We start from the raw sequence: 17,064 nt of genomic DNA, 5'->3' as shown, positions 1-17,064 counted from the left end.
TGAGGAGGCCGAATCCCTGCGCAGGGCTCCAGATGCCAGGTCCACCCACGCACCCTCCTGGGTTGCTCTGCTCCTCCCCAGTTCCACCACAATAGCCAGCGGCACTCCACCACTCTCTCAACAAGCCATTCACATACAACTATACATACACACTTACAACATTCACACACACACAATTCTAACATATTCACCACACACATTCGCACACCACATTCACATACACACCCACACTTACATTTCACATGCAAACACATTCACACACCTCACACCAACACATCACACACACAGTCAACACACACATTTCAATACACACATTCCACACACGCACATTCACACAACTCACATTCACCACATTCAACACTCCATGTCCCACACATTCACTACACACATACACAACTCACACAACATACACATGCAATTGCACACACAATCAACAAGTAAAACACATTCATTGCACCATCATGTTGGAAATTACAAAATCAACACGAGTAAACATTTTCATGCATTCCACTTGAATAACACGTTGCACACACTCATGCACGCACAATCTCATAAACAACTCATCACACACACAATTACACAACATTTCACACATATTTCACATACATACACATACATTCAATACACACACATTCACACTCACATTCACACACACATCACATACACATTCACATACACATTTCCATACAACATTCACACACACATACACATTCACATACACAACATTTCACACACATCCACATTACACTACATTCACATACACTTCACACACACACACACTTCACATTCACACACGTTCCACATACATTACATTCACATACACATTACCCCACCACTTTACCAGTCACAATACACACACATTCACACCCACTCTCACATTCACCACGTCCACAAACATTCCAAACATACACACTTTCCACACATTACATACACACACATCCACACACAATTCACTCACTCACAGACACACTATTCCAGCATTCACATACCCACACACCACACAATTGGACCACTCACACAACACACAAAGTAAACACATTTCACACCACTTCATTACACGTGCACAAAACTCATCACACACAATCACACACACAACACACCACACCATACACACACTTCATATTCCCCAGGATGTAAGACGTTTACTCACATACACACACATTCATTACTCACAAACTCACATACACTCACCACAATCTCACACTCGCGTTACACACACACACACAAGGAGAAAACCTAATAATTCAAGAAGGCTTTTTTCACAAACTATCCCTGCTTTGGGTATGGTAGTCATTGACCACCCTTCCGCTGACTTTTTTTTTTTTTTTTTTTTGAGGACGGAGTCTTGCTCTGGGTTCGCCCGGGCTGGAGGCAAGTGGGGCCGGGATCTCAGCTCACTGGCAAGCTCGCCTCCCGGGGTTTTTCGCCATTTCTTCCTTGCTCAGGCCTCCCCGAGTAGCTGGGGGACTACAGGCGCCCGCACCTCGCCCAGCTAGTTTTTTTATTTTTAGTAGGACGGGGTCCACCGTGGGGTTAGGCCCAGGATCGGTTCTCGGATCTTCCTGACCTCGTGGATCGCCGTCTCAAGCCTCCAAGTGCTTGGGATACAGGCTTGACCACGCGCCCGGCTTGACTTTGAAGTGGGGACTCCATGGCTGAGCCGGCAGAAGGCCCAGGAGGCGGGGCGACCCCAAGGCTGGGCCAGCCAAGTCTACGCTGTGGCCCACGTGGTGCCCGGGAGTGCGTGGGGTTGGGGCCCATGGCTGCGCCAGCCTCTCCCTAGACCTGGCCAGTCTGAGGGCGGACTCAGGGGCCTCTGTCCTCCCTGCACAATTTGTCCGGAGAAGCAAGCTTTCTCCAAGGCGGAAGCATTGAAGGAAGGGGCAGGGATACCTGGCTGGGCACAGGAAAAGCCGCAGCGCCGCCTTAACGCTAAAAAGAGCCTCAGACGTAATCGACCTCACGCAAAGAATGTCCACAGGCTAAAGATGGTTTCTCCATTTAGGGAAACTGAGTCTCCAGGGGAGCTTGCACATGCGTAGTTCATTATTGGCTAAGCCAGGGCTCAAACCCAGGTCTGCTGATTCCAAAGCCTGTGACCTTAACTGTGAGGCCAAGGAAGAAGGGATCATGCACACCTCAGACCACCCCAGCTGCCTACCCTGGCCCAACAACTTCCTTGCTCCTGGGGGCATGGAGCAGGGGCAGGGGCGGCCCACCTGGTGGGTAATCAATCACTCCTTCATTCCTCTAGGCAACCAGTCACGTGTGCACTCAATAAACATGTATGGAGGGTGCACTAGGTGCCCAAAGGGGGACGAGGTACTGGGATCGGTGGGTGAACTTTCAGATGCAATCCCTGCCCTCATGTAGCTTATAAGCAGTGGGGCCTCAGATGTGAAGGCAAGCTCAGAATTCATGGGATTCAGGGTCCCCTGGCAGGTGCCCAGGGTGCTAGAGAGAGCAGGTCAGGAACACTCTTGGAACAGCAGAGGCCCAGCCTGGCCCGTCTCACTCCCGCCCCCTGGGGCGGGTGTCTGCGGCCTCCAGGCTACTCCTGGATGATTTTATTAGCTGTGTTGGGAGCATATGGTCCTCAGACATAAGGCCTGAAGTAGTATTTACTGCAGAGCAGAGGACACCGGGCTCCTGTGTGGGCTGGGTTGGGCGCGCACTCGGTTACTGATTGATGGGCCGTTCAGGAAACAGAGACCACGAGAGAATTCAGCGTGCTCCTGGCTCGGGGCCAAGCCAGCCTCATCTCCTTTTGTGTCTTTTTGTCTGCCTTCATCACTTGCTGGGCGCCTCTGTGTTCACTGCCAGGAGGACGCCAAGCATGTATTTGCAGGGACTGTGGGGGTGTACCAAGCTTTTCTCTAAGAACAGCTACCCAAGGGGTGGGAGGGAACAAGGGGGTCAGCCACAGCTCTCCCCTTACCCCTTCCCCTGAAAAGTCACAGCTCCTTGACGTGTGAGCTGAAGCTTGGGACTTTTGTCTTGTGTCTGTGTTTTCCAAAGCCAAGTCCAGAGACAGACCAGGGCCTTCCCAAGGGCACACAGCAGGCCAAGAGCAGAGCTGGCAGTGAAGCCAATTTTCCATCTTCCACAGTGTGGTCTGCGCAGAGCCGCAGGCAGGGCTTCCGGGGCCACAAATCGCTTCCCCAGCTCAGGACGTTCCCGTCTTCTCCCCTCCCTGCTGCCCTGCTCACCAGGGGGAATTCCTCTCAGTGACACCAAAGTAGCCCTTTGGGGAAGTGACAGTGAACATATCTTGAAAAGGGAACCAAGTGTAGACATCTAGAGATAGTAGCAGCCATGGTGACTGGAGGCCTCCTGGGGCTGAGGAACTTCGGGGTGTCACTCAGGGTGACAGCAGGTAGCCCAGCAAGTCCATAGGAGCAGGACAGGCCAGGCTGGGCCTCCACTGTTTCAGGAGTGTTCCTGACCTGGTCTCACCCGCACCCTGTGAAGGGAAGCTCAGAATTCAGGGAGATTTGGGGTCCCCTGGCAGGTGCCCTGCCCTGGTGCCCTGCCCTGCCAGGGGACCCCGAACCTCCCTGAATTCTGACCTTCTCTTTACATCTGAGGCCCCATGCTTACAAACTGAAAATCAAATCCGCCAAAACAGGACTTGGGGAGCCGCCACTCCTGAACACAGCTCGTCCCAGTCCATTCTAGACATGCGGTCCATCCACGCGTGGGGGAGACCCCTCCCTCGGTCTCCCAATGCCACCTTCTTTGCCCCTCCAGTGTCAGGTTGAAGCTCTGGGAATGAAGGTTCGAAGTTGTAAACCGGATTTCTTCCCAAGTCCTCAATCACTCAACGGCAAACTATGAAGTGTCTGCAGTCTGTAAGGCTCCTCCTGCAGCCAGACCTGGGAGGGGCACTGAGTCTGAGCCCCGGGATTCTTCCAAGGCTAGGACACTTGGGCCCCTCTCCGGCTCTCCCAGTGCAGCCCTGGGCTCAGCACTGCCCTCCCGATGTCCCGGAAGGAGGCTGCCGTGGCCCTGGCTCCGAGGCCCAGGCCCAATCCATCTTCCCAGCCAGTGACTCGCTCTGACAACAGGGCCGAGCTGCCGTGGCATTTGCCTCTGATCTCCGCTGGCCAGGCATTTGTCAGGCAGCCTGCGAGGAATGAAGAATGGGCACTTGGTGAGGCACAGATTACCCGCCCCAGAGGCCCTTGCTGAATTGCAGTTCAGAGCTCAGCTGCCTGGGGCCACGGATCAACAGGGAGGCGACTAATCTTCCCCGCAGCAGCCCTGCCGTACAGAGCAGAGGGACAGTTGAAGGGAGAGCCTGGGAGGAGACTCTACACCACCCACTGCCCTGTGCCTTTCTTCAGCACAACACCCCTGACTCCCTCCACTCCCAGCCCTGTCTGTCTAGGGAGCCCACTTCCTTCACTAGAGGCAGCACCAGTGGAGATGCTCAGTTCTTTGGGGCACCCCTTCCTTGCTCCCTGTACAAGAGAGAGTTCAGAATTGCTGGGGCGGGGTGGAGATTTCTCCTGATGTCCCAAAGCATTTAGAAAAACTGGAGGCCTATACCAGGGCCACCCTCACCCTGGACAGGAGATCAGCCTGTAGGAGCTAGAGATTGGCCTATCTGAGGCTCTACTTCCTCTGATGGGGAAGTCCAGGCCACCCAGTCAGGGAGGGCCTGCCAGAACCCAGCAGAAGCCCTTCTGCCTCCATGCCCACAGGGCTCTTTCTCTGGAGCTGTGCAGAGGCTGGATGGGTTTGGGCGGTGGACGCTTTAGCAAGGGATGGGGGTGGGACTGGCTGCTGGCTCACAGGCTAATTCTCCTGGCCCTCCCTGGGCTTCCTGCCCAGCTCTTCCTGTTCATGGGTACTGTGAGGAAGGCCAGGACTCAGCGGACTTAGCAGAGACCCTGCAACTCCACTGCCCAAGGCCAGCACCTCTGGGCCTGGGGGCTCTGGAACTGCTCTCCCAGGGGCTGGCGGGGCAGAGCTACCTGCCCTCTCCCCAGACAGTGAAACAAGTCCAGTTTCCCTTGGACCCTCACCTGCTCCACCTGCCTGCATTCCCCTCACCCTCGCCTGGCCATGCCCACCTACTAAACCGTGACTGTCACCTTTTGCTCCACTTCGAGTTCACCTGGGGAGGCAGAACCACCACCGATGTCCCATCAGTTGAATCAGATGCACTCACTGCAGCTGGGGTGAGAAGAGTTACTCAGGCAAAGCCTCTTTCCCCTCCCAGCCCCACAAACGTCCCTGCTTGACTTCTCTGCCCCTCCCCATGTCCTACTGTTGATTTACTCAGTAGGGTTAGAGGCGTCGCTGTTCCCCAGGCTTTGGGGAAGATGTGTAGATCACATGGGGTCTCTACCTCTGGGAAGGAATGAGCACTTAAGACTCCACAGCCAAGAATTACCCCAGAGTGGGGCAAGTGCTGTACCTGGGGGGGGGGTGAACAAGCGGAATGGGAAGAGCTGAGGGCTTTCCTAGGAAATCAGGGCACCAGACGGACCATTCAGGAGCCAGGAGCCCCTCCTCCCGGCAAAGGCCCTTGGAAAGGTTGAGTTGAAAACATGCAATTGGAGGGGATTCGGCGCAAGCCACATGCTCCCTCTGGTGGTCAGAAAGGGAATTGCGCCCTCAGACGGAGGCTGTCGTGGTCGGAGTTGTGTGATTAAGAGTAATTCACCCAGTCATTTCCCAGGCTTGGTACATCTTTGTGACTCAATGCAGGTCTGAATTGTGGAAAATCCCAAAGTGAAGCGAAAGTTCAGTAACTGCCAGCCCGTGTGACCTTTCTGGAGAGGGAAGGGAAATGTTCACAAGAGTCCTGGCTAGGAAGCAAGTCCCAGGCCTCTGAATGCCACCTGGAGCCATGGGGCTCATTAAGCCTCAGTCTGCAGAGGCCACCCCCCAAGCCTCATATTCAACCGGGCTGGGGGAATCTGGGTACGTGGTGGTTTGGAAAGCCCCTCAGGTTCAGACCTGATTAAGCCTCACCTTTCATAAGGAGGGAGGACTTGAGGCAGGGTCAGCGAAGGGAAGTGACTCATCCAGAGCAGGTGAAATTTCCCTTTGAGGGTGGCAGGCTAGATTGTCCTCTGTATGGAACATTCTAGAACATTCTAGAAACTTGACTCTTCTCCAGTGCTCTTATGTGGGCCACAGGTCTGGAATACCCCTCTTCCTCTTTGCCTTGCTGCTGCGTCCAAGAGGTTGGGACCCTCCTCCTGAAAGTCCCCCTGGCTGGACCTGCCCCATTCATGTTCATTCCTCCCAACCTCGAGTGAGAGCTCAAGTGTATGCCTCTATCTCCTGCGTAGAAAAATTGCATTCCATTTAAGGGTTTGGCCGACACCAATGAGTCCACTTTTGAAGTGGGGTATCACAAGGACTTGGTGCTGAGATGTAAGTCACCAGGCCTTCCTCTGTGTGGCTCCTGGTCTCCTCTGGAGTTTCTCCCCTCAACCCCAGGCCTTCTCTGTTTCCCCTTCACTCTCCAAACCCCCAGGCAGTCAGTGGGGAGTCCACCTTCCTGCCCCACCAACTACTCCCCGTCCTTTGGATGTTTGTGTGGTGGGAAGAGCTCTGGAAGGGGAGTCAGAGACCTGAATTTTACCTCTGGCTCTGACTCAGGCTGGCCATGTCACTCCGGACAAGCCACGGCCTCTCTTAGAGCCTCAGTTTCCCCTTCTTGAAGATGGTCTGTTTTGCTCTTTAAGGACCCTTCCCTGCTCAAGCCTTCTGTGTTTTTAGGAGAGTTGGTGGTTATCAGGGACTGGGGGAAGTGGATTAAGACAAAGAGCTTAATTCCCAGGTGGAGCGGGATCCATCCTGCCTCTGGCCCCCAAACGTGCCCTGTTCATTTCCTGCTCCAGTAGCTTGGTTCTCCTGCCAGTTCTCCCTTCCCCTCCCTCAAAAGCTTGCAGGCCCAGATGAGGAAGCCAGACACTAGGTGGTGCCAGAATCCCACAATCCCTCCAGCCTTAGAGGCCTCTGAGTGAAGGGAGGGAGAGGAAAGGTGGGCTCCTTCCTGAGTGCAGAAGCTCCCAGAGGCCTCCCTCCATGACCTCAGCCTTGGACTCATAGCAAAGGGGGCATGGGCATTAGGAGTTGGGCACTGGTGGGCAGAGCGACCTGGCGGCATCTCAGGCTGAGGCTGCCCTGGGTGGGTCCCTGCCTGCATGGACGGGGACTAGAGCAAGTGTGTCGATGGTCTCACTCTCACCATCTGTTCCCTGGCCCCAGACCCTGGAATTAACCAAGCCTCCAAATAGGTGGCCCCAAGAGTGGAAAGAGGTGGCCTGAGCTCAGTACCAGGAGGGGGCTGGGAAGAGGGCTGGCTCCTTCAGGACATGTGCGGAGGCTCAGCACCAGGCCCCTTGGACCCACCCACCCTGGCCCAAGGGTGTACATGTGGAAAATGGCAGAGCACAGGAATGTGACCACACACAGGCTCATCTTGGTAGCCTGGGGCCTCTCCGCAGCAACTCCTAGGCAGGGTTGCTTCCAGGATCCTAGCAGCAGCTCCTGGCGCCTGGGGCAGAGGCCTTGTAGGTATCCAACAGGGCTGTGGCTTTGACCCCCTGGCCCTTTCAGATGTCCCAGGTTCATAAAAGCCAGGCTGAGGCCTCTGTCCCCAGGGCTCCTGCCAGTTCAGGGGGTACAAGGAGTGGCCTACAGATGACAACACTGAACTTCTTGCTTTTACAGGCAGACAAGTGCCTGAGCAATTACTTGAAAAAACAAATGAGACTTGGCTGTATTTGTACTTGAACTTGGAGAGGCTGGTGGTGACAGAGGAGGCAGATAGGCAGGCAGGCGAGAGAAGCAGCGGTCTCTGATGCCAGCTTTATTATGAGCATGAGGTGGCAAGGGGCAGGAGGTGGCGATACCACCTGGGGGTCATATTGAGTCTGGAGCTTCCTTCTGCTCAAGCACTGGCAGTGATGGGGACAAAGTTCTACAGCCCAGGGAAGAAGAGGAGGTACCAGAGGCAGGGCTTGGCTTCCCAGCTGGCCCCAGTGCAGTGGGTGGCACTGCCGAGGCTGAGAAGACAAAGGCAGGTTGGGGCTGGGCGAGTTGCAGCAGAGGTTGGGGTTTTATTTCCTCCTTGTCCATCTCACTTTTCTCCAGGGCTCCTCTGTGATCTCCTGTGGCACACACTGCACGCCAGGCCCTTGGCAATCATCTTAAACACACAATAGGTGACAGACCACCTGGCTGATGTGTGGATGACCCTAAAATTCTCCCCTACTCAGTCCAGGAGCCAGAATTCTTCCCGGTTGCTCCCAAGCCTGCCCTCCCCTCCCGCCACCTTCCCCGGGCCCTCCTAGCATACCTGCTGTTACAGCCCATCTTCAGTGATTTGCCTGGTGGGGGAAGGAAAAGCAACAGGTGAGAGGGCCGGGGGAGGGGTGGATCTAGGGATCCCTGAGGCTGGGGACCCCTCCACAGTGGCAGAGACAAAATCCTCAGCCCACCCCTCTTCCCCAGCCCGGAGCCCCTCATCGGTCACCCCGGGCAGCGCTCACCTGAGCTTCTTATTGGCCCCACAGCGGAATCTTCTGCCTTGAAAAGAGAAAAAGAGATTTGTTTCCACGGACTCGTTTTCCAAGGAAATCCTGGAAGACTCAAAATTCTTCCAGTCTCTCCTACCTCCCTCCTGCCAGTCAAGACTGCAGGGTCAGTCTTGGAGGCCACGTTTGACTGTCTCATTTTATTTTATTTTTTATTTTATTTATTTTATTTTATATTTTTTGAGACGGGGTCTTACTCTGTCACCCAGGCTGGAGTGCAGTGGTGCATAGCTCACTGCAGCCTCAAACTGCCGGGCTCAAGCAATCCTCTTGCCTCAGCCTCCCGAGTAGTTGGGACTATAGGCACATGCTACCATGCCCAGCTGATTTAAAAAAACATTTTTTTTTAATAGATCGGATCTCACTGTATTGACCAGGCTGGTCTTAAACTCCTGGCCTCAGGAGATCCTCTTGCCTTGGCCTCCTAATATGCCGGCATTACAGGCATGAGCCACCATGCCCAACCTTCTTTCTTTTTATGTAAGGCTGAATCACAGGCATTCAAGAACCTAAGTCAGTCAGTCAGCAAATGTTTACTGGAGCAGATCCATGGTGGGCTGTCGGCATATCGAGAGCAGCAGCAGAGACTGGGCCATCATGGTGCCCCCGGCACAGTTGCCCGGTGAACACCTGGAAAAGGATGGCAGCAAGTCCAAAGCAGAGCCCCTTGCTCAGGCCACTTGCCTCCTGTGCCTATGTGCTCAGCCACCACCCCGCACCGCCCTCCGGGAGCTGCCATGGGCAACACGGGAAAATGGGGAGACCCACAGGACTGTGGTCCAAGCCTTCGGGTGGGGCTCAGTGGCACAAGCGCATAGAATTCCAGAGCCCACAGGTGTGCTTGCTGTATCTTCTTTCCATAGGTTGTGTTTTCCGTGTGTTTTTCTTTGGGTTGGACCAAAACAAGTCAATGTGCAGTTATTAAGCTCCAGCTGTGTGCCCCTTGGGTCTCCTTATCTCCCCCAGAACACTCCGAGTCTGCCCTGGACCATTCTTAGAGCTCTGTCCTGACTACTGTGTCTTTGGATGCTAGCCCTCATCTTGTGAGGCAGGTGGGATCATCCCTATTTAATGGATGAGTTTGGGACCATGGTTAGCAGCGGGGGGCCTAGTCCCCCTGCCTGGCCCTCCGGTTGCCCCGCAGGTTCACTCTCACCTCCAAGGCTCCTTCCGGGCCCACTGGAGGGTGCACTTGAGCAAGCGGGAACCACTGTTGCTCCCAGAGCCTGGCACCCCACCGGGCACCTGTTCCCACATCCTGCAGGGGGTGTGCATGGTGGGGAGGCTCACCCCTTCCTTGGGGACTCCGGAAAGCCAGCCTGCTCAGTGGCCTTGAGAATAGACGTGCCCTGGCCAGCACCCCTTCCCTGGAGGCTACCCCACTTACTGAGGAGGATGAGGAGTCCCACGATGAAGGCCAGCCCGGCGAAGATCAGGCCCCCATTGCGGACAGTCTCATAGTCTTGGGAAAGAGAGGGCAAGAGGAGTGGGATGGGTGGTCTCTCCCAGCAGCCATCTCTCCCTGCAGCCCACCCGAAGCAGCCCGTGGTCACGGGGGGAGATAAGGGGCACAGAGCATGGACCTGGGACTGGGAGAGGCCACTGCTTGGTGGGAGGGGTCCTGAGGGCTCAGGAAGGGTGAACAGGGGCCCAGGCTTACCATAGTAGAACGGGTCCACATCCCCTTTGGGGCTACCGCCTAGGAGAGAGCCAGAGGTGGGATGAGAGGAGTCACCAATGGTGGGCGAGCCACAGGAACAGCTGGAATTCCGTGTCCTTCCCTTCCCAGAGGACCCCCCCAGGGTCCAAGCGGGCGAGGGGAAGCTGAGAACGGAGTGTTGCTAAAACCATTGCCAGCAGGCTTCTGCTTTAGGCGGCTTCAGACACAATCAACTGGGGCCCAGATACCGAGTGTCAGAGGGGGATCCGTGCTGTCTGGGGGGCCTCTGACCACTCCGGAAGGAAGGCGATCTCCTGCTCCTTGATTCCTACCATGGTAGAAAAGGCCAGGAGAGGCCTCTCCCATTAGACTCCCAGAGGCCTCTCTCCACAGGACCATTTGGCTATCAGGTGCTTAGCAGGTATTTGTGAAATGCATGAATAAATAAAACAGAACCTTAAAGTTTATCAGACAGAAGGAGGAAGCTGAGCCCAATGTGTAGACTTGTCCAAAGTCCTAGTGATAGCTGAGACAGACCTCCTCTCCTACGTTACCATCCTCAGGGGAAGCAGATCTAGTTAAGAAACATTAATACATAGTGCTGGTCAGGCACCGGGCAAAAGCTAACAAGACCCTAACTCATCTAACCATTATGACAACCTTATGAGGCGTCAATGTCATTCTGGTGTAATCCACAAGAGGATGGAAGTACAGAGGTAATTCCCCCGCAGTTATAGAGCAAGTCAGGAGTCGAGCTGGGGTTTGAACCCAGGCAGCAGGGGGCTGAGAATGGAGGTGCATAAGCCCTTTGCTTTGCCGCCTCTCAATGGCAGGAGGGAAGGAGCCCATCAGAGGCAAGGTCCTGCCCCTGCCTCCAGCGCCCTCCCCCCGATTTGGAGCTGCTCAGCAGGCAGGTCTCACAGTGGTGCCCTGCAACTGAGTACACTTACCCCGGACAGCCAGAAGGTGGCCTGGCCGGGACGCTTCTGCCACAGCTGAGGGCCACTACTCTTTCCTGCCCTGCTGGAGCCCCTTCTTGCACCAGGGAAGTAGAGCCCCAGGAGGAAGGAATGCGCAAGTCAGCACCTTTCAGGCTGTGGCAAACTGTGCCCCTGGGCAGTGGTGAGACTCAGGGTCTGGCAAGCCCAGCTGTCCCCAGCAGCCAGTCCCTGGGCCAGGAAAGGACAGGCCAGGAAGAGTCAGTGCCCATCCTGACGGGCCTGAGGTGCTGGGTGCTCAGGGAGACCATGAGGGACCCAGGTCCCGCACAGAAGGCCGTCTGCGCTGTCTTCCCAGATTAGGTTCAGGCCTTGTTCAAGAGCATATGGGGATTAAAGTGTCAGAGCAACAGCTAGACCCAAGTCAAGGCTTCCCCACACACTCCAGGAAACCTCCTTCTCCATGGTCACCTGACCCTGAACCACTTGCCGAGACCCTCTCTGCCCAGCACCCTCCCCTTTCTGCATCTGGCTCAAAACCCACCTCTGTCAGCATGCGCCCCTCTTGGTTTCCAGGCCTAAGTCAGTTCCTGTGACAGGAAGCCTTTGAGGAGTGTCACTTGAACTTGGGGGGCTCTCATCCCAAATCCAGCCTAGGAAGGCTGACCAGAGGGGCCTGCTCCTTCCCCAGCCAGATGGACCCCGTCTGCCTCCTGCCCAGGTTCAGATGGTCTAGCAAGATGCACTGAACTCAGGGCGAGTGTGTGCCAGGAGGCCGAGGAGGGACGCTCAGCTCTCCATCTTCTATCTGCTGCCGTTCTGCCACTCAAGTTATCTTTCTCTGGGGTTAAAGCAGGGTTCTCTTTTAAGTTGCAAATTTTCTTAGAGAGGAGGCCAACAGGAAGAGGGGCTGGGTACTCTGGAAGGCTGAGGTGGCAGGAGAGGGAAGAGTAGAGTCCAGCTGACCCTGCAAAGGCAGGTCAGTCAGAGCCGCCCAGCCTCACACACGCCCGGGCACACACACCAGCACACTCACCACCGTCCATCGACAAGCCAGTCATTTCCCCAGCTGAGTGGGCTGTCTCCAGTCCCCTCTTCCTGCTGTCTCTGCTTTTTGGAGAGTGTCTGGCTGCCTCCACAGGGTGGCCAGGGACGAGGTGGGGGCATTAAACATTAACAGTGCCAGGTAATATTTACCCTGGTCACAAGAAAAGCTGCAGTGTGGATGGAGGGGCTCCTGCTGCAGGGTGAGGAGGTGCGTGGGGAGGCAGGGGCAGGGAGGAGCTGGCTGAGTTTCTAAACCCTCCCAAAGGAAATTTCCAAAGAGAAGGGCTGGGATGGGTCAGCGGTGGTGCTGTTCTGCCAGCTGGGGAAGCCACAGCTGGGGCGGTGGGAACAGGAAAGTGGAAGTTGCACAATCTCTTCAGTGTGCACTGTACTTGGGAGCTTCCGGGGGCAGTGTCGGGGTCCCATAGGGCCCCCAGCCCAGGCAGGGCCCACCGCACCAGCCACCATGGATGCCACCGCTGCAGCTGCTGTTCCTTATGTGGCACTGGAGGCTTTCCTGCAGTGGTCCCTAGGAGCCTGGCCCACTGCTCCCCCACCACATCCCTGGAGCACCCCCAAAGCCCACCAGCAGTAGATGCTCCAGAGGGGTGCTTCATCTGTCTTCCTATTCATCCATCAACGTGCACCCTGCAGGTCACACCTCAGTTGGAAGGGCTCCAGTCATCCCCAACTAATTTCTCCTTCCCTGCCGCCCCAGCACTTCCTCCTACCACCATTTGGCCTGGCTCTCCGATTGTTTCCTTGCCAGTTTACCATGGCACATGCGAGATCCTTAAGGACGGGGCAAGACTTTCATTGCAGGGATAATCCCCTGCTTTCATGGTTTACCAAGCACTTTCCTCATGGTTATCTCCTTAAGCTTTATGTTTCCCATTTTACTGATGAGGCAGGTGTCTAAGGCACAGAGAGGTGGGGGCCTTGCCCAGGGTCACACAGCCAGTGTGGGGAAAGTGGAGAATGACAGTCAGGCCTCCTGCTGCAGGAGGCAGCTGCTTTCCACACCTCGCAGGCAGCCTCCCCACTCCACTGTGACCTCCTTCACCCCGACTCCTGTGCTGGGTAGTCGCGGGTACTGTGGAATCCTCGTTAAGTTCTAGTCCATTGAATTGGCCTCCAGAAGAGGCTGAAGCCCAATGCCCACCAAACAGCCAAGGTCAGTGGCCAGCGGCCACCAGGGGTGCTTGAGCCCTCCTGAAGGGAGCCACTCTATCTATGAATCCTCCCCAAGCAGGGGCAGGACTTGGCACTTGAGTTCACACCCTGGCCCTCTCACTTGCTAATAGTATGGTCTCAATTACTTCACCTCTCTGTGCCTCAGTCTCCTCATCTGTAAAATGGGCACAGTACCCAGCTCCTAAGGTGGTTGTGAGGGGAAGCAAGATAATGCATGCAAAGAGCGTGTCCCGGGGCCTGGCACACAGTGAGTGGCATCATTGTTACTGTTATATGTATGCTGATTGAAGAAATAACAGGCATTAGCTTTTGGCAAATGTTTGCTGTGGGACATGGAAAAGTCAGCCACTCTCCAACGAAAATGGGCACGAATGAGTGAGCTGGAGGGAATGTCATGGCCCTGAGGATCAGGTGTGCAGCTTCCTTCTGCTTCCAGAGCCAAGGAACATATATTTGTGCAAACATCCCAGCAGAGCCAGCATTTGGTGAAGATGGACCATGTGCCAGGCTCTTGGCAGGCACTGCATCACTTAATTCCTGGTAGTGCTGTTTTACAGATAAAGAAACGGAGGCTGCTCATTTGCTTTCCACAATAGTCACTGGAGGTGGCCAGGGCAGTGTCATGATCCCCACTGGGTACACCAGAAAAACCGAGGGCAGGAAGGTGAAGGGACTTGTCTAAAACACACAGTTAATGGCAAACCGGAGGCAGAAAGCCCAGACCCTCCAAGGTGTGCTACCAAAGCTACTGCCGTCTCCACACAAGACAAGGGTGCTCCCTTTACTATACAGGATTGTGTCATCTTGCTGGGTTTTGTCTATGTTTGTAAGCCTCCGTGGATTCTTTCGGGAATAATAAGAGTGTAAAACTAAGTGGGAAGTTAAATAAATTCGTCTGTCTATCTATCTATCTATCTATCTATCTATCTATCTATCTATTGACAACCCAGTCATTTCCAAATAGACTGTCTCCTCTTGCCTCTTCCTGCTATCTTTGCTCCTTGACGGGGTGGCCGGGGATGAGGTGGGGGCATTAAACATTAACCGTGCCAGGTAATATTTACCCTGGTCACAAGTAGAGCTGCAGTGTGGATGGAAGGGCTCCCGCTGCAGGGGGAGGAGGTGCCTGGGGAGGCACCTATAGATGGATGGATGGATGGATAGATAGATAGATAGATAGATAGATAGATAGATAGATAGATAGATGTGGATGATAGATTGATCAATAGATAGATGAATAGGAAACAATAGTTGGAAGCTAGTTGCATTTTTAAACTGTGTGCAAGGCACCGTTTCAAATACTTTACAGATATTAATTTTTTTTTTTTTTTGAGACGGAGTTTCGCTATTGTCACCCAGGCTGGAGTGCAATGGCGTGATCTTGACTCACTGCAACCTCCGCCTCCCTGGTTCAAGTGACTCTTCTGCCTCAGTCTCCTGAGTAGCTGGGATTACAGGCATGCGCCACCACACCCAGCTAATTTTGTATTTTTAGTAGAGACGGGGTTTCACCATGTTGGTCAGGCTGGTCTCGAACTCCTGACCTCAGATGATCCACCTGCCTTGGCTTCCCAAAGTGCTGGGATTATAGGCATGAGCCACTGTGCCCAGCCAGAAATTAATTATTTAGTCATCACAATGACTCTTACAAGGTAAGGAAGGCATTATTATCACCCCATTTCATAGAGGAAGAAACTGAGGCCCAGAAAAGTTAAATAACTTGCCTGAGGTCAGATGGCCAGAAAGTAGGGGAACCAAGATTTGAAGCCAGCAGTCTGGCTTCTGAGTTCCTGCATCTCTGAAGGACAGATGGACAGACAAGTAAATGAGGTGGTTGGACAAGCTGCCTTCCCTGCCCTCGCAGCTCAGAGATGCTCTGCACACGTTTCACAGCAGGCGCACGACTTCATATGCAGATGCTCTCTTTTGGAAATTCTGCCTCTCTTCCCTTCTGCTTTTCCTGCGCTTCTGGGGAGCTTGTGGGTGCACTTGAAAGGGACGGGGCTGGCACCTGTGTCAGAGCCTGAGCAGGGAGGAGAAATGGGGTTCAGAGGACTCACCCAGGTACCACCTGTCCATAGCAGGAGCTGCTGGCTGTCTCCAGGGGTGCAGGAGAGCAGGGAGGTGCCACTTGCCCGGGGCCTGGATGGAGAGTGGCACTCCCTCCCCTTCACACCTCAGGTGAGCCCACAAACAGGAAGAGACACAGGCAGGGAGGAGGGGCTGGCAAGGGAGCCCTTACCTCGTGCCCACTTGCTGGGGCAGGTTGGGGCAAGGGATCCACGTGAAAGCCAGGGGAGATTCTCTGACCTCCACCTGGCACCTGGGGATGGAGAGGCTGTCAGATGCAGTAGAGCCAACCACAGCCCCGGCCCTGGCCCTCTCCCTTGAGAGGCTCCATGCCACAGCCAGCCCAGGGTGCCCGAAAAGGGTACAGGAGCCAGGAGGAATCAAGGAACCCAGTCTTCCCCAAGTCCCTGGGCTGGTGGCAGCTGAGGGAGACCTTCAGGAGCATGGGTGGGTCCCCTGAACGTTACTCTGCTGCACCTCCATCCTCCAGCCCAGCTGGGCTGTTGCCTGGACGTAGCCTGCCCAAGACCCAGTCTATAGCTAGGCGTCCCCTGAGACTGGGAGGCCCAGCTGCAGCCTCTCGGGGGAGTGGGAATGGTTTCCAGGACCCTGTCCTGGGACCTAAGGCACCGGTCCCAGCTTCCTGTGTCGTTCTGGTCATTGGCAGAGAATGGGGAGCAGCTGCAGGGCTGGGAGCCGGAGCTGTGATGGGGGCTGCTCCTGTGGCCTGCCCTTTCCGCAGCTGAGACCCCTCACTCAGCCCACAGTGGCTCACTCAGCCCGCAGTGACTCACCCTAGCTGTGATGTCAGGCCCACCTCTCACACCTCAGAGGGCTCAGCTGGAGACACCAGCAGCCTAATGAGGCTCTGGGGGCTGCTGGTTGGTATCAGAGGGGAATGGCCAGAAGACAACACTGCTAGGCCTAGGGCAGGGTCAGATCCAGGAGCCAGCAGGGAGCCGCAGGGAGCCCCACTAGCCCCACTCTGCCCCAGGCAGAGTAGACCACTAGGCAGGGTGTCCCACCACGCAGGGCAGCCCACTACGCTGCCCAGGCAGTCTGTTCCTCGGCCAAGGCTTTGCCACAGCTAAGCTGCAGTGAGCAGTCTCTGTGTGGCTGACTCGGGACCACAGGGTCTCCCTTAGGTTCCTGTGGCCGCCCTGGCATGGCCACCCCAACGCGGACACAGAGAAGCAGAGTTGGGAGGGGCTGGCTCTGGCCCCAGCCTCTGACCGGGCTCTGGTCACTGTGACTCCTGCCTCTCTGTCCCTCCTTTGCAACACTCTCTGTCCTGAAGGGAGGACTCATGACATCCCAGGGAGCCCTCACAGGGCTGAAATGGAGACCAGGAGGTCTAGAGAGGTGCTATTTCTTATCAGGATGGGCTGAGATCAGCGCTGGGGTCCCTGAGCACAGCCCTGACTCCAGGTTCTCTGCACCTTTCCCTCCAGACCACCCTGGAGGCAGGGCCAGACCTGCCCTGGGGTAGGTAAGAGCTCGGCTGGCAGGCGGGCCTGTCCCATGCTCCCAAGTGGAAACCTGCCCACTCAGCCCAGAGCAGCCGAGTGGAAATTCCCCAAGCTGGGGATAG

General features: G+C 55.4%; 1 protein-coding gene across 4 annotated transcripts; it reads right to left on the bottom strand.

Annotated features, from left to right (window-relative positions):
* Window positions 1-7,808: 7,808 nt before the first annotated feature.
* FXYD2 (FXYD domain containing ion transport regulator 2) lies at window positions 7,809-15,570 on the bottom strand. Of its 4 annotated transcripts, none has more exons than XM_017883081.1 (6): window positions 15,464-15,570; window positions 10,225-10,263; window positions 9,952-10,026; window positions 8,520-8,556; window positions 8,327-8,357; window positions 7,809-8,176 (listed from the first exon to the last, which is right to left on the bottom strand). In XM_017883081.1, the coding sequence occupies exons 1-5, from the start codon at window positions 15,480-15,482 to the stop codon at window positions 8,333-8,335; spliced, it is 195 nt and encodes a 64-aa protein (XP_017738570.1). In that variant the 5' UTR covers window positions 15,483-15,570; the 3' UTR covers window positions 7,809-8,176; window positions 8,327-8,332. The 4 variants fall into 4 exon arrangements, with proteins under 4 accessions (XP_017738570.1, XP_017738569.1, XP_017738568.1 ...); XM_017883080.1 differs by lacking the exon at window positions 15,464-15,570 and adding an exon at window positions 12,199-12,414 and having other exon boundaries at window positions 7,809-8,173; XM_017883079.1 differs by lacking the exon at window positions 15,464-15,570 and adding an exon at window positions 12,199-12,397.
* Window positions 15,571-17,064: the final 1,494 nt, after the last annotated feature.

Source organism: Rhinopithecus bieti, unplaced genomic scaffold (genome assembly GCF_001698545.2).
Source record: "Rhinopithecus bieti isolate Rb0 unplaced genomic scaffold, ASM169854v2 scaffold_11964, whole genome shotgun sequence".
NCBI lineage: Eukaryota > Metazoa > Chordata > Mammalia > Primates > Cercopithecidae > Rhinopithecus > Rhinopithecus bieti.
This window is presented reverse-complemented; position numbering and strand designations above follow the sequence as displayed.